The sequence below is a fragment of the Citrus clementina genome, unplaced genomic scaffold, assembly GCF_000493195.1.
Source record: "Citrus clementina cultivar Clemenules unplaced genomic scaffold, Citrus_clementina_v1.0 scaffold_3, whole genome shotgun sequence".
In the NCBI taxonomy this organism is placed as follows: Eukaryota; Viridiplantae; Streptophyta; class Magnoliopsida; order Sapindales; family Rutaceae; genus Citrus; species Citrus x clementina.
Genome location: NW_006262339.1, coordinates 3,390,437 through 3,413,939, shown reverse-complemented (window position 1 = coordinate 3,413,939; position 23,503 = coordinate 3,390,437). Strand labels below are relative to the sequence as shown.

The 23,503-nt window shown below is 33.3% G+C and overlaps 3 protein-coding genes across 6 annotated transcripts; 1 reads left to right on the top strand and 2 right to left on the bottom strand.

Annotated features, from left to right (window-relative positions):
• Positions 1 to 1,393: 1,393 nt before the first annotated feature.
• On the bottom strand, positions 1,394 to 7,348 carry LOC18046971 (FKBP12-interacting protein of 37 kDa). The gene is made up of 14 exons (XM_006439823.2): positions 7,277 to 7,348; positions 7,115 to 7,166; positions 6,958 to 7,019; positions 6,690 to 6,757; positions 6,541 to 6,577; positions 5,709 to 5,796; positions 5,503 to 5,567; positions 5,333 to 5,410; positions 4,631 to 4,678; positions 4,309 to 4,362; positions 3,412 to 3,573; positions 2,828 to 2,897; positions 2,694 to 2,749; positions 1,394 to 1,922 (listed from the first exon to the last, which is right to left on the bottom strand). Exons 1-14 carry the CDS (start codon positions 7,301 to 7,303, stop codon positions 1,761 to 1,763), a joined length of 1,029 nt encoding a protein of 342 aa, XP_006439886.1. The 5' UTR covers positions 7,304 to 7,348; the 3' UTR covers positions 1,394 to 1,760.
• Positions 7,349 to 15,682: 8,334 nt separating this feature from the next.
• LOC18046970 (short-chain dehydrogenase TIC 32, chloroplastic) lies at positions 15,683 to 18,379 on the top strand. Its single transcript, XM_006439819.2, has 8 exons — positions 15,683 to 15,830; positions 16,644 to 16,875; positions 16,998 to 17,077; positions 17,253 to 17,406; positions 17,500 to 17,578; positions 17,665 to 17,752; positions 17,857 to 17,903; positions 18,045 to 18,379. The coding sequence occupies exons 1-8, from the start codon at positions 15,710 to 15,712 to the stop codon at positions 18,234 to 18,236; spliced, it is 993 nt and encodes a 330-aa protein (XP_006439882.1). The 5' UTR covers positions 15,683 to 15,709; the 3' UTR covers positions 18,237 to 18,379.
• A 333-nt stretch (positions 18,380 to 18,712) lies between these two features.
• On the bottom strand, positions 18,713 to 22,386 carry LOC18046969 (kinetochore protein spc25). 4 transcript variants are annotated; one of them, XM_024189373.1, is made up of 8 exons: positions 22,080 to 22,386; positions 21,815 to 21,880; positions 21,248 to 21,394; positions 20,374 to 20,487; positions 20,202 to 20,291; positions 19,991 to 20,113; positions 19,475 to 19,791; positions 18,713 to 19,324 (listed from the first exon to the last, which is right to left on the bottom strand). In XM_024189373.1, the coding sequence occupies exons 1-8, from the start codon at positions 22,246 to 22,248 to the stop codon at positions 19,184 to 19,186; spliced, it is 1,167 nt and encodes a 388-aa protein (XP_024045141.1). In that variant the 5' UTR covers positions 22,249 to 22,386; the 3' UTR covers positions 18,713 to 19,183. The 4 variants fall into 4 exon arrangements, with proteins under 4 accessions (XP_024045141.1, XP_024045142.1, XP_024045143.1 ...); XM_024189374.1 differs by having other exon boundaries at positions 18,713 to 19,262; XM_024189375.1 differs by having other exon boundaries at positions 18,713 to 19,259.
• Positions 22,387 to 23,503: the final 1,117 nt, after the last annotated feature.

Genomic DNA, 23,503 nt, shown 5'->3' with positions numbered 1-23,503 from the left:
GGTGGATACCCGCATGGATATCCACCAAACCCGTAATATTTTTTTCAAATATTTTTAATTTAATTTTAATCTAAAAATGTATAAAGAAAATAATGTCATTAATTAAATTACCAAATAGCCAAAGGCTCAAAGTTGTGTATGTGTGTATGTGGCCTATATCCTATTCTAAAGTCATAATCTAAAGTCCTTCGAATTAGTATTTGAAAATATTAATCTTAATTATTATTATAGGCATTGTGTTGGATGGGTGCTTATGGTGGTGAATGAAATGAATATCTTCTCTTGGAGCTTGTTTTAAATGATAATATGAAATGTAATTATTATTTTTAGATACTAGTTTGTGTTTTTTAAATGGATTTGTGTAATTTATACTTAAATTTGAGAATTTGTGTTGAATTGATGTGGAAATTTTAATTTTTCATTTACATTATTTAAATATAAAATTGAGTATGTTATATGGAATTTGAGGTTATTATTATAAATTTATATATTAAACATTTGTGATTTTAAATACGAAAACCCGCAAAAAATCCGCCGGATACCATTGCGGGTTTGGTAATTGTTAAAACCCGCTGCGGGTGGGTTTTTGTAAAAAAATTAAAACCCGCTGCGGGTTGCGGGTGGGTTTGGTAATTTAAATTTTGTGCGGGTTTGGGTTTGGTAATGGCAAACCCGCTGCGGGCGGTGCCCATTGCCATCCCTAGTCATATAAGTTAATAATTATTATTAATATTCTTAATTATGTAAATCACAAAATTTTTATTAATTTTAATTTTAGTTATGTAAATTAAAAATTATTGATAGGAGCAACATAAATGAAGCATTATGATTAATAGCAATGTGCAAAATTAATATTTTCTTAGAATAAACTATTCATTGTTATTAATTCTTAATATAAATAAATATAATGCTATAATTAAATAAATATATAATATAATATTTTTAAATAATTTTAACTTATTGCAAATTATTATTTTTAATAAATGTAATATTATTAAATAATATAATAATAGTATTTAAATAAATATGATATTTTTATTTTTAAATAAATGTAATATTATTTTATTTTTAAATAAATGTAATATTATTTTATTTTAAAATAAAGTAATATTATAATATATTTAATATTTGATTTTAATAAATATAATTATACTACATGTAAAGAAAATGATAAAAAAAGGAAAAGTTAGAAGTGTCTGTGAGAATAAGTATCACACACCTCACTTCGAAAGTAAATGGAAACAACGAAGCGAAATTCTCTCTTAAATAAGCATGTTCATGTAAACAGTAAACCAAAAAAAACCCCACTTCTTACTTCCACTCCAATAAGTAAATATACCCTATAAATTCCAAACGTGTAATGACATAAGGAAATCTCACTTCTACTCCCGTAAGTAAATACACCATGTTTGAAAGCTTTCAAACGTGGAGAGACACAAGGAAATATTACTACACTACCAGGTAACAAGTTTCTTCTAAAGACAATGTGAACTCGATTCAAACATGGCCCGAGGCTCTTACAGGAATAGTTGGCAATGCACTAACCATTTTTCTTTTTCTTTTTTAAAGGGCAATGCACTGAATTGAAAATTAGGGAATATTATCATTCGGAGTCGTCCAAAGGACTACTCAGATTCGAGAATTACTATTAAACTAAAAAATAAAAAATAAACTAGTTAATGTACACAGTACAAACAACAAAGCCCAAGGGGGAAGCTTAAAAACTATAAATATCCGACAAAATTGCTCAAGTCTACATCTCAGCTTACAGCTTCCCCAGATACTGTTACATCATTTCCAATATTCTTATCAGAAACTGAATCATTCTTGTCCTCTTCCAATACGCTCTTCTGGCGCAACTCATGTTTCAGCTTTTCAAGTTCATGATCATTCTCTTCTAGCTTCTCTCGTAACATAAGCACCTGACCGGAAATGCCATCAGTGTACAAGCAATGGGTATTTAAATTCACATGCACTCATTCAACAATAGATGTTCAACAAATTACAGAGCTATGCAGCCATTACTATAACAGACCTTGTTCAGACATTAAATAAATCTTAAATTCTTAAAACAAGGGGCTTCTTTATGTCTAATAGCTTTTCCTCATCAACTTCCATGGTAACCACCATTAGACAAATTGATATCCCTCTACATGTTCTTTTTTCTTCAATTGTGAACCAGATGCAACTCATGAATTTCCAGGTTTGACATAATACGTCAGCCAAAAGAACTCTTTTTTTAGAACATCAGCTAATGGGACACATGGTCTTTGTATGGGTTTTCCTGATCAAGGTTCATATTTATATAGTTCCTACTTAGGGATCCAAGGACTTCAATAATGAATGATAGATGATATGTAAGCATAAAACACAAAGCACAAATGCACAAATATATGTGCTCAAATCAATGGTGACAAAATCTGTGAAGTTTTGCTGTTAATGAGGAATGGTGTGATTCAACCTCTTTGAAACAATTTTTACTTGCTTCAAATTCCCACCAACAAGATTTCTTTTATCTCTGTCCACGAATTAGATTCCAAATAGAACTTATAAACCCTAATTACCATTTCTTTTTTCAACCCCATTAGGCAAACTATCAGAGGATTGTGCTGCTTCATTGCGAAACCCCAAGTATGCTATGTTTCATCCAAGTATACGAATAAATAATAGGAAAGGAATGAGAATGATGATACCATTTCATTTGATCTTTCTACATCATCCGTCAGTCCATCCATATGTTTATAGAGTGCTGCAAGCAACAGAATGAAAAATGATTCAATGGGATCGAACTGATGACATATTGCAACACAATTTAAGAGTCACTAACCTTCAAATTGACTTTTAAGTTCTGCATTTAGAGATTTTTGCAAAGCGAGTTTTACTGACAATTGATGTGTCTGCAGAACAACATATAGAAAAGAAATCAATACAATAAGTTAGAGCAAAGGATATAGATATGTCGAAATTTCTTCAACAATGTCATGTAGAATGCGTCACGGAATTTAATTCTGAATTCAAGCACATAAAATTGCATTTTAATATTTTAGTACTTTCAACAAAAAAGTAATATCGAAATTTAGCCATCCTCAGCAGTAAACATGTTCCTGTCCTACTTCAGGAACTCGCATGTTCAAAAACAAACTTTCGCTCTTTATTTACCACACCAGAGAACCACACCGCCCACCTTCTTTTACCCTTCTATATATAGACATGCCATTGTTTTCTACATGCATATGCAAACACAATTATCCATCAAATTTCTTTTGGAAACAAAATAAATATTATCACTAATAAGATTTATTAACAAATCCTTGAAATAACCACTCAGGAATAACATGATATTCGCAGAAAATATTACTTAAAAAGAAAAATAAAAATGGTTTTCTAAAGAAAAAAGTAAAGTTACAATACCTCGCCTTCCTCATTTTGACGACCAATCTCATCATTTTCCTCTTGCAAAGTCTTACACTTTGCCATCAGTGCTTTCCCCATCTTGCTGTTTGCAGTAAAAGAAACAGCAGCTATATTTTCCTCCAGCTCCTTCACTTTTTTGTCCTTCTCCTCAACCAAATTCTAGCATTGTGGAATCAAAGAAACCATCAACAACTTGTCTGATGAGCAAAAAGCATACAAAAGCAAGCTCACATGAAGGGTCCAAATTTTTACATGCAAGTATCATTCAAATAGTGGTGAAAATGGCAATAAAACTAAAGATCCATCATGATAAGACAGCAAAAAGTTCACTTTAAAGTTCAAAGTGTTAAAAAATTTAAACATCAGTTCATTGTAGAAAACCTTTTAAAGCATTTCCTGACAGCAAGTGAAGCAATTGTTAGATGTAATCTTCTAAGCAGCCAAATGGCTCACAGGTAAAGCACTCAGCATCTTCATTTTTATAAAAACGACAATGATGTTTCAAAAAACTTAATTAGTGATTTTTTTCCCAACAACAATCATCAATGAAAGCAGAACCATTAGTTCTACAAAGCTAAAAGTGCAACTCTTATCAGCTTCCTATGGTCTCTAGTCCTTTAAAAATCCTTCAACTTCTTTCCTTCAATTGAAACCATATCCACATGCAAAAGAAAGGATTTCAGGATGAGCGAGAGCTCCATATTAACATATGTTTGCAGAGCATCAACCAAGGGTTTCCTAGCAAGTGGCCCCGCATTACTCAGAATTTTCAGACAAGTTACTCCGATGACAAATATAGCATCAAAGAACCCAACCTGGTTAAAATAAGGTAACACATATATGAACTGTGGCAAAGAGAAATTTAAGTAGCAATCACGATTTTTAAGCACAAACCTTCAAACGTCTAAATTCTTCATGAATTGCTGGATCTAGCAGTAACCTCCTTGCCTAACACATAAAACACCAGAGAAAAATCAGCAGCCAGCAAGATCATTAAAACAGGACAGCAATTAGTGTCAGCCTTTTGATTGATCTACACAATTTTATTGGAGACACCTGATAGGTATAGATTTATAGTTTCTTATCAAACAATGGCGAGGAAATGACACAGTATAAGTTTATTCTATATAAACATCCAAGTCTGAATAACACAACATAAAAAAAGCTGAAGCAAGAACTAAATACCGCATACCCCTGTTACAATATTCTATAATACCTGCATCAATGGTGGCTTAAGCTGAGCCTTCAAATCTCGAACCGCAGACTGAACAGTAAGATGCAATCAGTGTTAGGGGAGCATAACATCAATTGAGCAAGCAGAATAAAGCTTAACAGAAGAGAAAAGTTCAGAATCATCATAAAATACTGAAAAACAAAAAGGAAAAATGCCTCAAGTTACAAGTTGCTAAATTTCCATCACTCAGAATACCCACACTCCATCCATGAAAATCTTATACCAATGTCTAGCAAAGGACAAACCTATTATTTGTACAGAGAAATAAAAAACATCAATTTAATTTGTTCAAGTCTCACCCAATAACCTATGCATCTCCAGAATAATATCAATTAAAAAGGACCATCAGTCAATCAGTTTCACCTGCTATAATACTTCATCTTCAATTAGCTTAAACTCAAGGAACTTGGCCTACATGACAGTGAACACATAAGAGGGATTGAAGGAAGCTATAAGTAATTCTCACTCTCTAGTTGAGGTGCCCTGGTGCACTCAGGCAAAATGAACCATGACAAACGAATCTCTCACGTGAGGTTCAAATGAACTAATCTTCTTTCTAATAAATATATTCCCAAAAGGAAATGCAACATGAAATCATAATATCCATGTTAATAATATTTTAACAAATAGACACATCAACCAAAAGATGGGGGGTGGTGGGAAAGGAACAAAAAGAAGTCTTACCTTCAACTCCGCTATCTCCTGCTCCCGTTTTGCAAATGTTACAATGAAGGCAGCTTCCTTTTTCTTTGCTTTTTCTAACTGATAACAAGAATAAAACATGGATGAAATCATGCAGGAAAAAATGCCTTCTCACATTACCTGTTACGGGTACAGAATTTAAAAAAACTAACCTGTTCCTTCAGCATCTCCTCGGAGGATTTTAGGGTCTGAAGATAATTGATGACTAATCTAGGTTCTACAAAGAATAGAAAATAGACATAAATTGTCTGAAACGTAAATAAAGAACTTATGATATGATTACCAAAAAGAAAAGAAAAATTACACGTTTAAATAAACTTGAAAATGAGCAAGTACAACAATCTATGGAAAGGCTAACCAGGAGATGTCCCAGGAGGTATGAAGAGCTCATTTTGGAATGAAGAATGCCACTTCTGAATCTCCGACTTCGCAGCTTCAAGTTCCAACTGGAAACATGGCCATAATTCAATAACTCAACAAAATTCTGGGAGGCATCAAAGGAGGCAGAACCATATTCTATGCCAAACCGTTTAGCATGTTCCAGTAATAGCACGAAATCTTCAAAATTAAATTCCATTTAGAGACAATTGCAATCTTGGAACACTTGTGACACCATCCAACATGTAATGTATACAAGTTTGATGTCCCGAATAACTAATACAAGTTTGTAGCTTCAACAGCCTAAAAGTAGGACAATTTTACAGAAGATTTTCTAAAAAGACCAAGCCAAATCTAATAGAATCAAAGGGGAATCATTTAAAACAATCACCAAACCACATCCCATGTAAGTTTGCATGGTCCGAGAGTACCATGTATTAACTTCAGCATCATCATAAATAAGGTTCAACACCCGGCCTTCATACCTTATTGGTCCTTCTAAAGGAAAACTGACTGATTTTCTTAGATGTTGTAAAATTTATACACACCGAAAGAAAAAAAAGATTTACAGACCTTAAGAACAAATTGCAAATACCGATTTTCCAAAGGAAAATTTATCCAAATTTAGTGAGATTGCAGTCTTAATCCTCAATGTCATAGCCTTATCTTTTAACATTAGCGCAAGTAACTTGGTAGTTTCAAGGACTATCAAGGACATATAGACACGCATCAACTAAAAATAAGACACACATTCATATAAAGAGAGAGAATTAATATATGTATAAGTATGCCAATTAATAGAAAATACATACTTGGCATGTTGCAAGTGTGTCCTTACAGTTCTGAAGACTGCAAAAGAAAATCCCAAGAATAAAATGAAGCTTTGAAGAATACTACATGACAACCACTAGTATTAGGAATCTAAGCAGCAAAGTAAGAGATTTCAGTGGTTTTATAAAACCTCTCACGCAGAGACAAAATCATCCCAGTTGCAACTCCAGGAGCAGTTTCTTCCACTTTTGAATTAGCCTGTAACAAGGGCAAGCAAAACATTATCCCTCAAACAGAGTGCGAAAATTCCAATTCAATATTCTGAAACTGTAAAAATAATCAATCAAATACAAACAATGGAGCTTAGGAGAGCTACAAAAATCAGTTAAGTCCAATGTTACAACAATTCCACACAAATAGTTAGTTCACATCAGTGTCAGTTTTAATTGAGTAAATACCTTTCTTGAACCAAAAATATCGTCCTCGTCATCTTCAATATCACCGAAGCTTCTCTTCGAGCCTATAAAATTTCATTCAAATAATTTTTAAAATAAAAAATCACATTCTACATAAAAAAAAAAAAAAAATACTGCGTTACATGAAAATTGAACTGACCAGAACGTCTAGAATTATGATTAGCAGAAAAATCGCCGCCAAAATCGTCGTCCTACGCTCAAAAAAATATATCCAATTTAAAACCCTAAGTTGAAGGAAACAATAGAAAACGCATATAATGTATGCTTTTGTGTACAGTAACAGTGAGACTGAAGCACTTACATCGTCGAGATGAGTCCGTGAAGCCATGGAAACGGAAAACCCTAGAATTTAATTAATTTTGGCGTATTTTAGCGATGCAAGTGAAAAAAAAAAAACAAATCAGCTGCGGGGTCCCCGTCTGACGAGTTACGTACGTGTTTAATATTGATGACGTGGCGATCTAAGTATCCGTAAGCGTAATTTTCAGTTTCATCCCCTGAGATTTGGGGTTCCTTCACTTAGATAGAATGTATAAAGGTATCTCCACTTTTCACCCCTACCGTTAGTATAAAGTTTAGTTGACTATTAATTGACTGTGTAAATGACTAAAATACCCTTGCGTCAGTACACAATAGAAGATATGTACTGGTCACTAGATCATTCACAAATTTGTTTTACTTCATTAAGTTTGTAGAACAAAAAATAGGCTCAAGCTCCCATTTCAATCTACAAACCAACATTATCATGCTCAATAATTTGGACAATTAATAATTACTAAAAAAAAGAACATCAGGTGCAGATTTTATTAGTATAAATAAATACATGCATTTTTCATATTATTGCTCTAAATCTTGCCCGAAATATCAATCTTCAACAAGATGTTAAGTTGTTAAACAACCTAGCAACTGTTTACGCAATGAATATTCATAATTTGGGGAAAAAAACATATAACCCAAATAAAATTAATATTGCCAAGTTCTTAATCCTAGCAGCAGTCAGCCTCCAAAATTAGTATCCAACGAAGAAATAACCAACTAAAACAATAATTTTTATCATCGATTTTCATGATCTAAAGAAAAAAAAAAAACCATATGCACCAACTTAGAAGACCCACATCAGTATTATTGTTGAACTCAGCTTCAGTTTTAGCTCATCCCAACACTGTAAAAAGGAGGAAAAAAAATACAAGAAACAAGGAAAGTTTTAGTTACCTGGCATGCCGCTCCATTGCAAGTGGGTGAGTTCTTCGTTGTCGCCGGTATTCGCTCATGGCCCTTGAATCAGTTTGAACTCTTACATCAGCTCCCGTCAAACTTGGTTCTGATTTCTTTCCTGACATATTGTTCATCACAACAAGGAATTCGGTTAGGAGCTGTAATGGTGATATGAATTTACTTTTTCGATTTGTGAAGTTAAAAATTAAACAAATAATTGTTTTCAATTTAATGTAAAACTCGTTGAACACTAACATACTTATCTTATTGCCCAGCATATATTGATTATTTTAGATTTGTTAACCCATTGAACACTAACATGCTTATGTTATTATCTAGCATATATTGATTCTTTTTAGATTTGGTGTAAAACTCGTGGAATACTAACATGCTTTTACTGTTACCCATTGAATATAACAATGTTTATGACATATTCCACTTTCCAAAGTGAAAAAATTCAAAACGTTTTTAAATATTTAATCAATTTAACATACAATTACTTAAATGCCCTTACATACTGAATATATACTAAACTTTATACTAACAGTAGGGGTGCAAAGTGGAGATACTCTTATACATTCTATCTAAATGAAGGGACCTCAAATCTCAGGGGATGAAACTGAAAATTATCTGTATCCATAAATTAAGCTTGTATCTTAAATTCCTACAATAACCTTATTCGTTTTTCAGTCAGGGAATTAATTTGTGAACAAATTAAGAACTAATAGCACTACCATTATCTAATACAAGTTAGCAAGCAAGTAAAGCAACTACAACGCGACGAGGACATTAATATTCCTGTATTTTTTTTAAATACTGATTACACATCAGATTACTGTATTATACAGATATTTACAACTGCTATTACAGCAGACATTACACTGATTTTTATAATCAGATATACCTAACTCAACTCAAATTTATGTACAATCAGATATACCTAACTCAACTACTATTACAGCTGACATTACACTGATATTTACAATCACCTCACCAGCGAGGGATAATCAGATATATCTAACTCCTCACAGGCGAGGGATAATCATGCATAATGTTTAATTAAGAGAGTTTTGAGTTCATGCATAATGCTTAACCCTCACAATCCTTCTTAAATGTAAGAATAGAGATTAACCGCTGGGCCAAAGGTTCATTGGCAATATCCCCGTATGTTAAATAAATTAAATACAAAGAGTTAAGTGTTTGCAAATTCATAAATAAAATAGGCATAAGTAATGCTTGAAGTAATCACACATATCGATAACAATTTATATTTGTCGTGCAAGTTTGCAAGTGCACTTTATAAAGGAAAATAATGGAGCTAATTAGAAAAATCCAATATAGATGTGATTATAGCTGAAAGAATTTATAAAAGCCTCTTTAAAATCAACTTATTCGTATAATTTTACCTCTTTACTCATTTTCTGCTACTAACAACCTCTAGCCATAAGCCATCTAACTTGATTCATGAACTACAGTAACCCTTAAGCAATCAAGCTATTCGATTCGAGTGTGGCATGTCCTTGGACACAAATCCTAATCTCCGTAATCAAAAGAATACATATACCTATGTCTTATAATAACCATGAAACTTTGATGTTTTGTTTAATTCAGCACCAGTGGCTGGAATTACACAAGTCATAATTCTCCCCCAGCCTATACTCCACATACGCTTAAGAGTGAGATTTATTTGTTGACAGATTTGACCCACTAAATAAAAGGACTATCGTTAACATGTGTGACTAAAAAAATTATTTAGGTAAAGTATTTACACTTTGCTCTCTTTGTTTGCCAGAATATATTTGTACAATTAGCTCATATACTTTATGTAGTGAAAAGTGTCGAATGAAAATCCTTCCAGAAGAGTAGGCCAAGCACACATTGAAGATAAACAAAAGAATAAGCTATATATTATATGATGGTGATTTTGATCTTTAATGACGGATTGCCATCACGGCTTCAAAGTTAAAAAGTATTATACTGTATGCTCTGTGAGTCGGTTTTATGCACAAACCTTCATATATATGATTCATATTTCATACAAAGCCCAGCTCCAAATTTTGGCCCAAACAAGGGAAGAGTAAGTCCAAAAATTTTAGAGGCCTAGTGGCCTATCCTAAATTATGTGAAATTCTACCGTCACAGCCATGTGAAGAGAATTGAACTTTTAATCTCGAGACCGAGATAGTCAAGTTTCAACTTCTGAGCTAAGAAATTCTCAACGACGAGTTTCAAGAATGTTAGAGAAATCGAAACAATCTAATATTTTGCCTACTAAGTTTTTTACTTAGACTTTTTAATTTGCAAAGGCAATTCACATGAACCTTAACTATATGTAGTAAAATTTTTGTACAGCCATAATATTGAGACCAAACTAATATTATTATTATGAAGCAATTATAACTTAATAGAGGTGTAGTCACAAGATTATTGTATTGGTTTAGCTATCTTTAGTACAAGTGATATAAAAGGAAAATATGCACTATATTAAAAATTAATTAATAGATCACGTCAAATCTAATATATAATTATTGACAAAAGAGACAGACATAAGTAAAAAATTAGTACATTTTTTAAAACCACATAATTATTACAATGTAAAAGTAAGTTTCCATCATTATATTGATACTCTATATATAAATAACCTTTACGCAATCATAAAAAATCACATTCCTAATTTGGGCTAGTTATAAATAAGGGCTTGTTTGGTATTTCTTATTTAATGGCTATAAACATATATTTTATCCTATAAGTTCTTTTGAAATTTTTTCGTTTCTTTTTTTTTTTTAGTAGAGCATTTGAAAATTAAATAAATTGTTGTCTTTACAAATAAAAGTAAAAACTTTGGGCTTTGGGGAGTAGATGTTGAAATGTCTAATTTTTTTTTTCCTTTTTTAACAATTTTATTTCATTCTTTTTATGAGATAGCTCTAAAAGCTCTACTTCTCTTGTCCAAATAGTACATGATGATTGTCAAAATATAGTAAAAGTGTACAAAATTAGATATGCATCAGCTGCTAGTTCTCCTAGGTATAACTTTAGTTCTTTAAGTACTTCTCATTCCATGTCGAGTTTAAGTTCCCATAGGAGTTCAACAGAATGGATTTTGGGGTTTACTAGTTTTGTTAATGTTGGTAATGATAAAATAAAGGATGAGTTAGACACTTATTTGGGTGAAAAGTTAGTACCATTTAATGTTGAGAAACATTTTGATATTTTAGCTTGGTGGAAGGTAAATGGTAGTAACTATCCTATATTGTCTTGAATTGCGAGAGATATTTTGGCGATTTCAATTATCATTGTTACTTCTAAATCTGCTTTCAGCACTGATGATCGATTTGTAAGCCTATATCGCAATAAACTTCATCCAAACATGTTGGAGATAGACTTCATTCAGAATTCATCCAAACACATTTGAGACTTTGATGTGTAGTCAAAATTAGATACGTGATTGTTGTGAAAGTATATGTTTTATATTTTAATTTATAAGTTTTAATTTATTTAACTTAGCTAATAGCAAACTTGAATTTTTTTTTTTTTTAATTAGCTGTTGCATCTACCTCTTCAGTATAAAGTAGAGATTAAAATAGATGTAGAAGTTATAGGGGTATATGTTATTAAGGCCCAAACCAAGTTCGTGGGTTTCCAATGCTCAAAGGAGAAAAAATTAATCGAATTTGTTGTGGGCGGGCTCCCCGTTTCTTCCTGCTTTTAAATCTTTCCATATCTCGGCCTTGCTCTTGCTCTCTTAACGTAATCCTAGGAGTGGGCTTATAGTCCAACCTTTCAAGCCCTACAAAGTTAAGGGGGACCGTGTCGTGGCAGAATTACACGGGCAAGCTTTCTTTGTACTCAAATAGGGGTTGAACATCAACAGCTTTGTAAATTTTGGTGGAATTGGTTGTTTTGAGTACACGTTACACATTAACCACTTTATATCTTCAACATATTGTTTCTTAAACAATTCATTGGTCTAGGACTTGGTCAAAATTGTTCATTCGGGTAAGAAACATTGAATTATTATTATTTTTTTTGAAAAAAAAAACATTGAACTAAACAAATTACTCATCATTATTCTTTTGAAATCTGAGGAATGATCAAGCTAGCTGCATTTTCTTTGCCACATATATGACAATGAAATTGCCCTTCCATGTATAAATTTTGTCCACCCACCAAGAAATGGCAAACACATCAATTATACTGTCTTTGAATTATACTGCTTTGATCTTCAATTGCTCATTTAGTTGTTAATAAATAATTTAAAGTAATCCTAACTTTGAAAGATTTTTTTTAATGTTTCAATTTCATGTCGGTAATGATGATGATGTACCACCTTGCATGTTCTTCACCCAGCTTCCAGCTCCATGAACATGGAAGCTACAGCAAATTTACTGTACAGTTTTTATTTTGTTAGTCACTATTAAGGGTCCAGCTACCTAGCTTTTTGGTCAGATATGGTGGATAAAGATAATGACAGGCAACCTTTTCTTCAAATCTTACCTCATAAGCTTCCAAACAAGGCAAATCAAGATACTCAATTGTGATTTAGTTATCATTTAACCTAGATCATGATGCTAATAATTTGGAGCTAATAATGTACATTAGAGTTACAATAAGATAAGAACACTAGGATTTTGTTGTGTCCCACTATATCCCGTGATTGGCTTGTGAGATGTATGAAAGTCCCATAAGTGTTTGGGACACTTGTCATCCCATGATTTGTATGTGGCACGTGGGGCTAGCATTCATTAAGATGATATACACTAGCTCTTTTTATTTTTATTTTTTTAATTATAATTACTTTTCTTAATCATCATGGATGACAAAAGGGAGAATTGTGTTGAATAAAATTTAGGGTTGTCGGCCCTGTTAATTCTAGCTTTGTTGAGAGCATCAATTCAGGTAAGAAAAAAATTGTGAATGGAGGGAAAACGATAGTTACATTTGGGCCCTAGGGTTCTTCTAATCACACGCTTATTATTTTTTTAAACTTAATTTTTATATATACCTTTATTAATTAGGGTTTTGTCTATTGGGTTGTTGAGTTAGTAGATTAAATCTTTAAAGGTTTTGCTTAAGAGCTCAGTTTAGACTAATTTGGTGGAGTTGTTAGTGATTTGATAACGTTAATTAGGACTAAACTTCCTTCAATAAAATGATGATCATATTCAAAGAAGGCAAAGTAAATGATGGATTAATTTGAAATTTGAGAGCTTACAAGTTTCAATGTGAATGTTTTCCGCCATCCTTTTCATTGGTCGTATTGTGTAGACTACTAATTCTCTCCTTTTGCCAACCATTAATTCAACAACAACCAATTAACAAAATTAAATACCTGTGAGAAATAGAAAAGACAAAAAATGAAGTTGAAATTAAGAAAACTTGCCCACAGGCAGATTGTTAGTATTTTCTTTCCTTTGGCACAAGAAGCTAAAATCCTCTTTAGCTTTTGAATCATGGGGGAAGTGCTTTTGTTTGGAACAAGCATGCATTAATGGCTAGCCTACAAATATGTGCTCCCCATCAATTTTTTTTTTTTTTCGCTTTTGACACTTTTTGTGAACACGCCATGAGTGGAAGAATACAACGAGAGTATAAGAGAAAGATCACATGTGAAAGCCCTAGAGAATTGCTTCGAAAACTAGTGGCAAATTGATTGGAAATGTATGCAGAATGGGAGACCAAAGGGTCCCTTTTGCACAGACACTTCATAGCTCCATTGTTGAAGAGTCAACCTCAATGCTCTCTTTTAGTCCATCAAATCTCCAACAATGGCCATCATTTCCCACAGTGAAGCATTGGGAAAAAAATGGCCATGGCCATGGCCATGGATTAATGGAGACCAAAAGCAGACGTGAGTGACACGGGTGGTCACAAACACCAAAAGCTGTTTTGTTCTCTCCAATTTTCTTGTCCATCTTTTTTTGCCAAAACATTCTGAATACATAAGATTGCATGTAATAATTATTATTATAATGTATTCTAGATGTGCACGTGTGAGAGTTCCATCCACAGTTATGTATGCTACCAAGTTTGAACACTCTTGGAGCTAAAGGGGTCGAAGTGTTTGTACGCTTGGGTTTCTTGCAATGTAATAAAGCCTTCAAGTTTAATCATGTCACTCGTTGAATATCTTTTATGCCTCATAATTAAGTTTATTTCGTGCCCAATATTTTCCTCTCTAGATCAACTTTCAAAATTCATATATTTACTCATTTTTAAGATCTTTATGTGTATGTATGTGAGTGTGCGCGCGCGTATGTGTGGGTGTATATACTTATACACACACACACACACACACACATATATATATATATATATATATTTTCTGGTCAGAGATTTTAAAGTGTGGGAAAGTCTGGAAAAGTTTTAAAACCGCACAGCTTTAAAGGCTTACAGTTTTAAGCATTTTAAATCATGCGATTTTAAAGCTTTTCTGGATTTTCCCGCACTTTAAAATACTGGATTGGAACATTTATATATATACTCATTCTCTTTTTATATATAAATAAAACAATTGTTTTTCAGAATCCTCTTCACTTCCATTTCTTTAACGTGGTTCAAATTTCTTACAAGTGAAAATTATTGATTTTTGCATTTTGCTATTATCAAGACCAAAATATTTTTCTATTATTTTTTTTAACATGAAAATTGTAGATCTTGAGTTTATTACATGTTTTATTTACTAAGAGACCATCGAATAAATTATTCTAGTCGCCATAAACATTATAGATATATATATATATATATATATATATATATATATATATATATATATAGTAATTTTATGTAAGTCTTTAAAACTGTGTATTTTTAAAGTTTTCCCAGACTTTCCCGCACTTTAAAATTTCAGACTGGAACATCTCTATATATATATTATTCTCATAATTCTAGAGAGACTTGAAATATCCACTTTAGTCCTTGTAGATAAGGGGAGGAGGTACTAACTAAATTAACCAAGGAGTTATTGACATTTTTCCATTATTTATTTTGATAGGTTACTATGATTTTCTATATCCTATAATTTTCGACATGTATTGATCCCAGGTTGTTACATAGAAGTTTTGAATATTGATTATGTCAGGATATCAGATTTTCACGTCATAATTCTTTAATAAATTGTACATGAAGCAGCGGTTGAAATAGAAAAATGCCCAGAGGAAGCAACAATATAAAGAAGGGACAGTAATTATGAGGGATAAAAGCACCATAAATAACGGCGCATTTTCTCAAATTACAAACAAATATAATTAAATATACTTAAGAAATCAGCGTTTGTCGACCAAGTCAAATAAGAGGTCCCAACCGTCCACCAATCAATTCGCCAATTGGTTTCTGAAATTGTGATGTGTGACGCAATTCATTGGTTGAGACTTGAGACCACCTAAGTAAAGTGGTCCATAAATTACCCGAAAATTTCAGAACTTTTATATATTCTGCTATATATTTGTGTCCATTCCATATAGATAGAGCTGTTTTGAGCGATTGACTGAGATTCTAAGCAGCAGCACATGCGTTAAAAATGAAGGAAACACTGAGATATCTAGCAGGCATTGCAGGCCCCAGCGGTTATGGCTCCAAATCGACTGCTGAACAAGTTACTCAAGGCTCAGTTGCTTCTCATCTCACTGCCATAATCACCGGTTAGTAGATTAGTCAAGATTATAACTAATAACTAAGCAACCAACTTCAGTCAGGTGAAGGGAAACATATTTCATCTTGTCACCTTTTTCTTTTTATTTGTTGCTGATGCATCGTGCATGGAAGTTTATGAAACAAAGGGATTGATCGAGTGTCATATATCTAAGAGTAAATTAAGCTCGTATATCTAATAGTTATGGTTTCACTATTTTTTTAATTTTTTCCCCCTCTCTCTCTCTCTCTCTCTCTCTCTCTCTCTCTCCTGGATCCTTCAAAGATTCATGAAAATTGCATGGTTCTTACTTTTTCTTATATATATTTGCTCTTCTTGTTCCTGAAAAATATTTTCACCCTTCCCAATTAATTCCGTGCTACAGTTACATTGCTTTCTCCATTCATATATATTTCGTTCTGGAATGAGAAAATTTTGACGGATCTATCTTAAACTAATTGCTTTCTTGTTTACCAAACGGAAACTGCTCATGCAATTTTTTTTTTTTTGCAGTATACTAATTCTCTTTCGAAGAATAATATCATTTGAAGATATATAATCTCAGTAAAGCTCAAGAATTTTGGATTATTATTCTCCATAATTCCTACAATCAGCATACAGTCACATATATATTAAGATAAAGTTGGGAATATTTTCGTTTTTTGGTTGTGGCAATAGCAAGATATGGTTTTTGTCTCATGTTGTATTTTAATATTAACAAAAGTTTCACTTGGGTATTTTTTATACTCTGAAAATCAAAACAATTAAAAAAAAAAACTGATCGTGATCCTCACGCGTTATCATTTCTTTTTGATGTGTGAAGGGGCGACGTCGGGCATCGGGGCCGAAACGGCGAGAGTACTGGCAAAGAGAGGTGTGAGAGTTGTGATTCCGGCGAGGGACTTGAAAAGGGCAGCTGAGGTGAAGGAAGGGATTCAAAGAGAGAGTCCAAATGCTGAGGTTTTGTTATTTGAGATTGATCTGAGTTCATTGGTTTCTGTTCAGAGATTTTGTCATCAGTTTCTAGCTCTAGGGCTACCCCTTAACATCCTCATGTGAGTATGTATATTTACAAGTTTTCTGCTTCTTTTATTATTGTTATTTTAAATTTTAACCCAAATGGTTAAAGAGAGATTTTTAGACTAATAATGGGGATTTTTTACTTTTTCTCCCCCAGAAATAATGCGGGCGTATATTCAAAGAATTTGGAGTTCTCAGAAGACAAAATTGAGATGACATTTGCTACAAATTACTTGGGTAATTCTCAATTTCTTTATTATGCATGCCCCTCTAGGATTAATACAATAGCTTTGAAGGAAAAAAAAAGCTCAAATTTCATAGTAAAATAATCTAATCAGTGGGATAAAAATCCATCACACATTGGAAAACTGAAGTATTTATAATTCATTTGATTATGATATTCTTTTGGCAGGCCATTATCTATTGACAGAAATGGTATTAGAAAAGATGATAGAAACAGCTGCCGAGACAGGTGTGCAAGGAAGAATCATTAATCTGTCTTCCGTAATTCACAGTTGGGTTAAGAGAGATGATTTCTGCTTCACTCGACTCCTCAATCCAAAAAAGTAAATTTTCTCAATTTTTTTTTTTTATCTCATTTTCTTTTCAAGCTCAGTCCATTGGTTAACACACATGTATATGTATTTGCATGCTTACAGTTATAATGGCACATGCGCATATGCTCAGTCCAAATTGGCTACCATAATGCATGCCAAGGAAATGAGCAGGCAGCTCAAGGTAACACTTCTTGCCAAATTTTAGACCAAAATAGCTAGGAAATGATTTGATACTATTAGAAAAACGTTTCTATTGCAATTTCGCAGGCAAGGAATGCAAGAGTAACTATCAATGTAGTTCATCCAGGCATTGTAAAGACAGGGATTATTAGAGCTCATAAGGGCTTCATTACAGGCAAGAATTAGTTCCAGTTGACAACAATTTTCACAATAAGGGATTCTAGTTTTAATGGTTAATAATATAAAGTCCAATGGCCGCAAATTTATTTTTGCATGCAGATTCTCTGTTCTTCATTGCTTCCAAGTTACTAAAATCAATATCTCAGGTTTGTTTGGACATGCCAGTTCTCTCTTTTGTTCAAAAGATTCATGATTCTTTTTTAAATTTTTTTAAAGAGAGAGAAATAGGGTTTAATTTGGTTGAGCAAATTGTGATAAAGGGGCGGGCGTGAAATTTGTGGATGCAGGGGGCATCAACGACATGCTACGCAGCTCTGAGCCCGCAAATAGAAGGTGTCAGTGGGAAATACTTTGCAGACTGCAATGAAAGCAACTGCTCAGCGTTGGCCAATGATGAATCTGAAGCTAAAAAGCTGTGGAAGCAGACCCGTGCATTGATCCACAGACGATTGCGTCAGCCATCAGTAAAGCACTTGTGACTTATCTGCTCGCATTTGTAAAAGTTAAAACAACAAATTTAGGCGCCATGTACATATGCAAATGCACCTAAGCATCATGGATTTGTATATTTAATCAAAAGTAGCAAGCAATGGTATACGCGACTGTGAGGAATAAAAGAATCTCTCCGTTATAACTATTTCTCTAATTGTATGAGTATTAAAATAACAGACGTGGCTGTTTCATTATTATTGTAGTATTACTCCAATCTCTTCCTCTTTTTCATGCATTATACGGAATGGAGGCTCCGAAAGCCTCACCAGTGTCGCATTTGAGGTTTAAATCTTGACAAGTTATATTGAAGATGTATGCTGACGCAACAATCCTTGTATTGAAACAATTCGGTTAGTGAACAAGGAACATAAACTCTTTTTTGAGCTTACTGTTGCTTTTTTTTTTTTTTTTCGAGTAGAAAGTAAAGCTTTCCATTAAAACATACAGACAAAAAAATAGTACATGACAACAAAAAAATGGGTTACCATTAGAACATACAGACAACAAAGTTTAGCTCATGAATCATGCAAAAAAATTGAGATCAAGAGTAGATTGAAAATACAAGAGAATTTTAGATTTGTCACCCTTCCTTTTCATCCATTGTTTCGTTTTTCCCCCTCTTCATTTGGTTAATGAAATACATAAAAAGGCCCAAAGCAATCCAGTGAGACTGATGGTTTGCTGAGTGGCAAAGCTTGGGCTGACATGTCAGCTTAGTGACAATTTCTCAGGTACAAGTACGTTGATCAAGGTTCCGGCCTTCGATGTTAACCAGCGAAGAATCAAGCCACAGATTACAATTAACCAAGCAAGTTGAAGCATAGCAACATCTGCTTTATCTTCATTTTTTAGCCTGCTAATACATATTTCAGTATCTTCAGTATAACTGAAAGTACGGACATCACATTCTAACTATGCCAACAAAACATTTCCTTCAAATGACATCTGATATGAGTACAACTGCAAGCACAAGAATCCTGCAGGTAAAGCTGGAAACTTGAAGCATATAGCTGCTATCAAATCCAGTGTGAAAAAGTCTTATTTCACCTTTAATCCCAAGACTGAGATTGGAGTCCTAAAGAAATATGAATATAAACAAGATTATAGAAGGCGCTAGGTAGGTAGGAAAATAGTCGTCCTAAGTCCTAACTTCTTGTGAAAATAAACTTCTTCACTACTGTAAAAACACACAAAATCATATGCAAGAATATAGAATCAAGTTTACCTTAATGCGAGTAGAACGACGTGGAGTTGATGCTGATCCAGGAGATAGAAGAGCTGGATTAACGTTTCTTCCATGGTTAGCCTTCTTAGATTGTCTGCTAACTTCACCATGTTGAATATGAAGCTGATTTTTCTTGGTTGGCGACTCATGTCCGTGGATGACTTCATTTACTTGTCTATTGACTTCTCCACGTTGAATTTGATATTCATTAGTCTTGGCTGGAGATTCACTTCTGTCAGTTGAAACTGAAAAGGATGGAGCAGACACACTGATGGTGCAAGAATCTTGGTGAAGAGTTGACGACTGCGATGACAATCCTGGGAGTCACAAATGACAAAAAGGTTGATTACAAAAAGAAGTTGAACTTAAATGGGAAAATAAAAATAAACGATAAAAGTTTACTATCTGCTGCATTGGTAAATTTGAATAGCATTTTAGAGAACAGAAAAGTAGACCGCCCAGTGGCCAGCTCAGAGAGCAGAGTGAGAAAAACAGTTGCAGATGAGCTGAAAATACCAACTGTTGCAGCTTCTTCAAACTTCTCTCTCATAATTCTGACAAATTTGAATAAGCCATTTGTTCTGTTCAACTCTTGGATCAACTCCTTGATGTCATTCAATGGTGGGTCGCAATATAACACTGAAGATTACGATAAAGATTAATATGGAATCTAATAGAATGTATCACAATATGAAAACCATCAAATAGAAACAGAAACTGTACTTACAGGTGTAGGTATCATCTGCATGGCGAATGGTGAAAGAATACCCTTCATTTGGATTTTTCATATTTATGTTGCTGAAAGTGAATCTTACCCCTGCAGGAAAAGGATCTTGTAAGTAAAAGAATCAAACTTGAAAAGGAAAATAAAATAAATGGCACATAATTACATTGATTACCATGTCCACCTTCAATATGGAATCCAAGAACCCTATTGTACCACGAAATGGCCTGTTGAATTTGTCCTTTACGTTCAAGGTCTTGTTTTGTCTTTTCTGCAGTCGTGGCCAAAGCTATGGATGGCACCAAAATGAAGAAAGAAAACTGTCACAGAAGCAGCAGTAAACTAGACACCATTCCTTCAATGACAAACAGGGTTACATGCACTAACAACGTAACAAATTCACCATTTATCAAGAAAAATGAAGAGACTATAAGGAAGAACACATATGAAGCCCCATTTATCAATTTACTATGTTGTTATATTTCAATCAAAGCATACAATGTATACCTATTCCCCTCACAATCATTTCCTTTTGATTCCTATGCATCAAGTTTGAATAGTCAAAGAATAAATCACAAATTCTAACAATTGAACAGACTGTCTACCCCAGCTAAAACGAACATCATAGCTTCAGATTTAGGGAACTCATAAAATTAATTGAAATTCAGCTGTCAGCTTGACATGAGTCCATATTATCTTCTCATATACACAAAATGGAGTCGAAAAATAGCCAAAAGTCTCAACCTTGCCCTAACACCTTTTGCATCCAACCCTAGTATAACATTATCATAACTCCTCCTTAGATCTATGATCCACAACCACCAGCCCTAACTAATTCTTATTGGACAGATCCAAGACATCACTATTTCTGATACTGGTTGGCTTGCAACAACAACTGAATATACATACAAACAATTACAACTTCATGAAAACAGACACCCCAATAAAAAAATACTGTGATTTTTCATTTGGTTTCACACAGCTTATAAAATGTGAGATGATAACCCTGAAGGTATAGCCCACAAGCCAGTAAAACAAAAGCAAATCACCTAGCGATTGTTGAGATATAATTGCAGAGTACTCATCTCTTCTAGCCCTCTGAGCTTCCACATTTCTTTTAAGTTCTTCTAATCTTGCTTTTGTCACAGATATGGAGTCCCTGGTTGCCATTTGCTTGGCCTCCTTACGTGTCTTCACTATATAGAAAAAGAAGAAAGGACACAAACTTCAAGTTTCATTTTTATAGTTTCCATCTAAATGTATAGGAACTACTTAAATCAATGCCATCATAGCACAACTTAAAAATGTCAATGCATATAAAATGAAAAAATAAATACACTTCTTTAGGCAATGAAATATGTTTAAACAAACATATTTCACCTACAATCATCAAATTGCGAAAGAAAAAACAAACTTAACAAAAGCACAAAATCTTCTTTTGAATTTTAATGTGATGCTATAAATTAAATGCTCTAACACTCACTATTTATATATATGTATATGTATATCAATTTTGATACTCGTTAAATAGTTATCCACATCTTACTTGTGTATTTTGGTGACATCAAGCAACACAAATATCATAGTAACTCAATTTAGCATTAGCAAAGCGGTACCTGCTAATACTTTGACGAGTTCATCTTCAGCTTTTCTCAAATCGGCTTTCATCTTCTCTAATTTCGCTGTTAAAAAGAAAAAAAGGGAAAAAGGAAACACGAAACTGAATGATCTCAAGTAAAACTAGAAATCACTGGTTCAAAATATTAGAGATATGAAGTCCTTAAATCTGAGTTCAATAAACCCTAATTTCACACGAATTGTAAAAGCAACTAGCAAAACGTTAATTATAGCCATTGAGCGGAAGTGAAATCAGATTCTCACATTGATTTTGGACGGTTGCTCGTGCTTTGGCCTTGATTGACTCCAGTGACTGCAGAAACGACGCCGTGACAGAGTCCATCTTCTGCTCATTGATCGTAATCTCTCTGTCGCAGATCACACGCATCGACTCCATCTTTGTCCGTACAGAGTCCTCCACACTGCTCTCCATTTCTGTAAAGCGTGTCTATGATGAATAGAGAAAGAGAAGGAGAGCGTTTTGATTTGAATTAACGATCGACTAAGCCCGCCCTTTTTTGCTTTCAATTTTTGTTTTTTTATTTTTTCACTTTCATTCCACGAAGTGCGAGCTGAGTGTGCCGTTAGGCGTCAGTGTTTCATGGGCAGACGACATGTTGACACGTTGCATAATCCTGATCGCTCAAGCCCGTGCATAATTCTGCTTGTGCAATACAACAAGGCCTTAAGCATAATAAAGGGTTCAACGTAACGGGCTTCCCAATTTTATTTATACATGGGCTGATAAGTGGTGGAATTTGACCTAGATGCCGAAGCCTTAAAAGAGCAAGAAACAGGTCATGTGGAAATGTGCAAGCTATACTTGTAGGATTAGCACTAAATTAATAGTTATAACTTTATTTTTTGTTTCTCTTACCTTACAACCATTAATTCATTGATTAGTAAAAACTTAGCTTATCACTTAATTTTTGTTTATATTTGTAGCACCACTATTAAGAGTATCATCAAAAGGTTCTTCAAATGAGATCTTAATTCTCATTTGAAAAGCTACAGTAATAATAAGGGTTACAAAAAAATTATTCAAATGAGATTGTCCTTTTATCTCTTCAATATTACCAAATAACTTCTTACTCTTCAAATAATAGTATACTATTTTCTATATCATTATCATTAAATAGAGAAAAGTGTTATAGTTTTTTTGAACAAGAAAATATGATATTTCATTAAACAAATAACAACAATACAATAATTTGCAATATAATGCCAGCATACATTACAAAGATCAAAATGTAGAAATCCATTATAGTAACTAATTGGATTGACCTATAAAATCTTATTGAAGAATCGGAAGAAATACCATACACTGGAAGTAAAATCTTTCATTTATGGTACTCGTATAATTTGAGCTCCATTTGGGTCACCCTAGCTCTCTTGATATAATCTCCACCATATAATTAAGCTTTCCAATAGGTGCCAAAATAGATTTACTGTAAAGATTGGTCCACGCCCTTTAACTTTACAAATATGAGGTACGTAGACTCTAAATTTAAAAGTTGAAGTGCTATGCACCGAAAAACATAACAAACCAACATCATAACCATCATAAATCAAGATCTGAATAGACACGCAGCAACCATCCTCACACTTGAAGGAGGAGGAAGCTGAAATAGAAAAAACCATTCTTACATCTAAAGGTGGAGAAGGCCAAAACAAGACAACCATTCTCA

Excerpts from the sequence above, each read along its gene's own strand:
- LOC18046971 (XM_006439823.2), bottom strand. The coding sequence starts at position 7,303 with ATGGCTTCACGGACTCATCTCGACGAT. Across the intron at positions 6,758-6,957 it reads ATATTTTTGGTTCAAGAAAG|GCTAATTCAAAAGTGGAAGA; the intron begins GTATTTACTCAA and ends CCCTTGTTACAG. Across the intron at positions 4,363-4,630 it reads TTAAGCCACCATTGATGCAG|GCAAGGAGGTTACTGCTAGA; the intron begins GTATTATAGAAT and ends TTTATGTGTTAG.
- LOC18046970 (XM_006439819.2), top strand. The coding sequence starts at position 15,710 with ATGAAGGAAACACTGAGATATCTAGCAGGCATTGCAGGCCCCAGCGGT. Across the intron at positions 16,876-16,997 it reads CTACCCCTTAACATCCTCAT|AAATAATGCGGGCGTATATT; the intron begins GTGAGTATGTAT and ends TTTCTCCCCCAG. Across the intron at positions 17,904-18,044 it reads TACTAAAATCAATATCTCAG|GGGGCATCAACGACATGCTA; the intron begins GTTTGTTTGGAC and ends TTGTGGATGCAG.
- LOC18046969 (XM_024189373.1), bottom strand. The coding sequence starts at position 22,248 with ATGGAGAGCAGTGTGGAGGACTCTGTACGGACAAAGATGGAGTCGATG. Across the intron at positions 21,395-21,814 it reads ACTCGTCAAAGTATTAGCAG|TGAAGACACGTAAGGAGGCC; the intron begins GTACCGCTTTGC and ends TTTTCTATATAG. Across the intron at positions 20,292-20,373 it reads CCATATTGAAGGTGGACATG|GGGTAAGATTCACTTTCAGC; the intron begins GTAATCAATGTA and ends CTTTTCCTGCAG.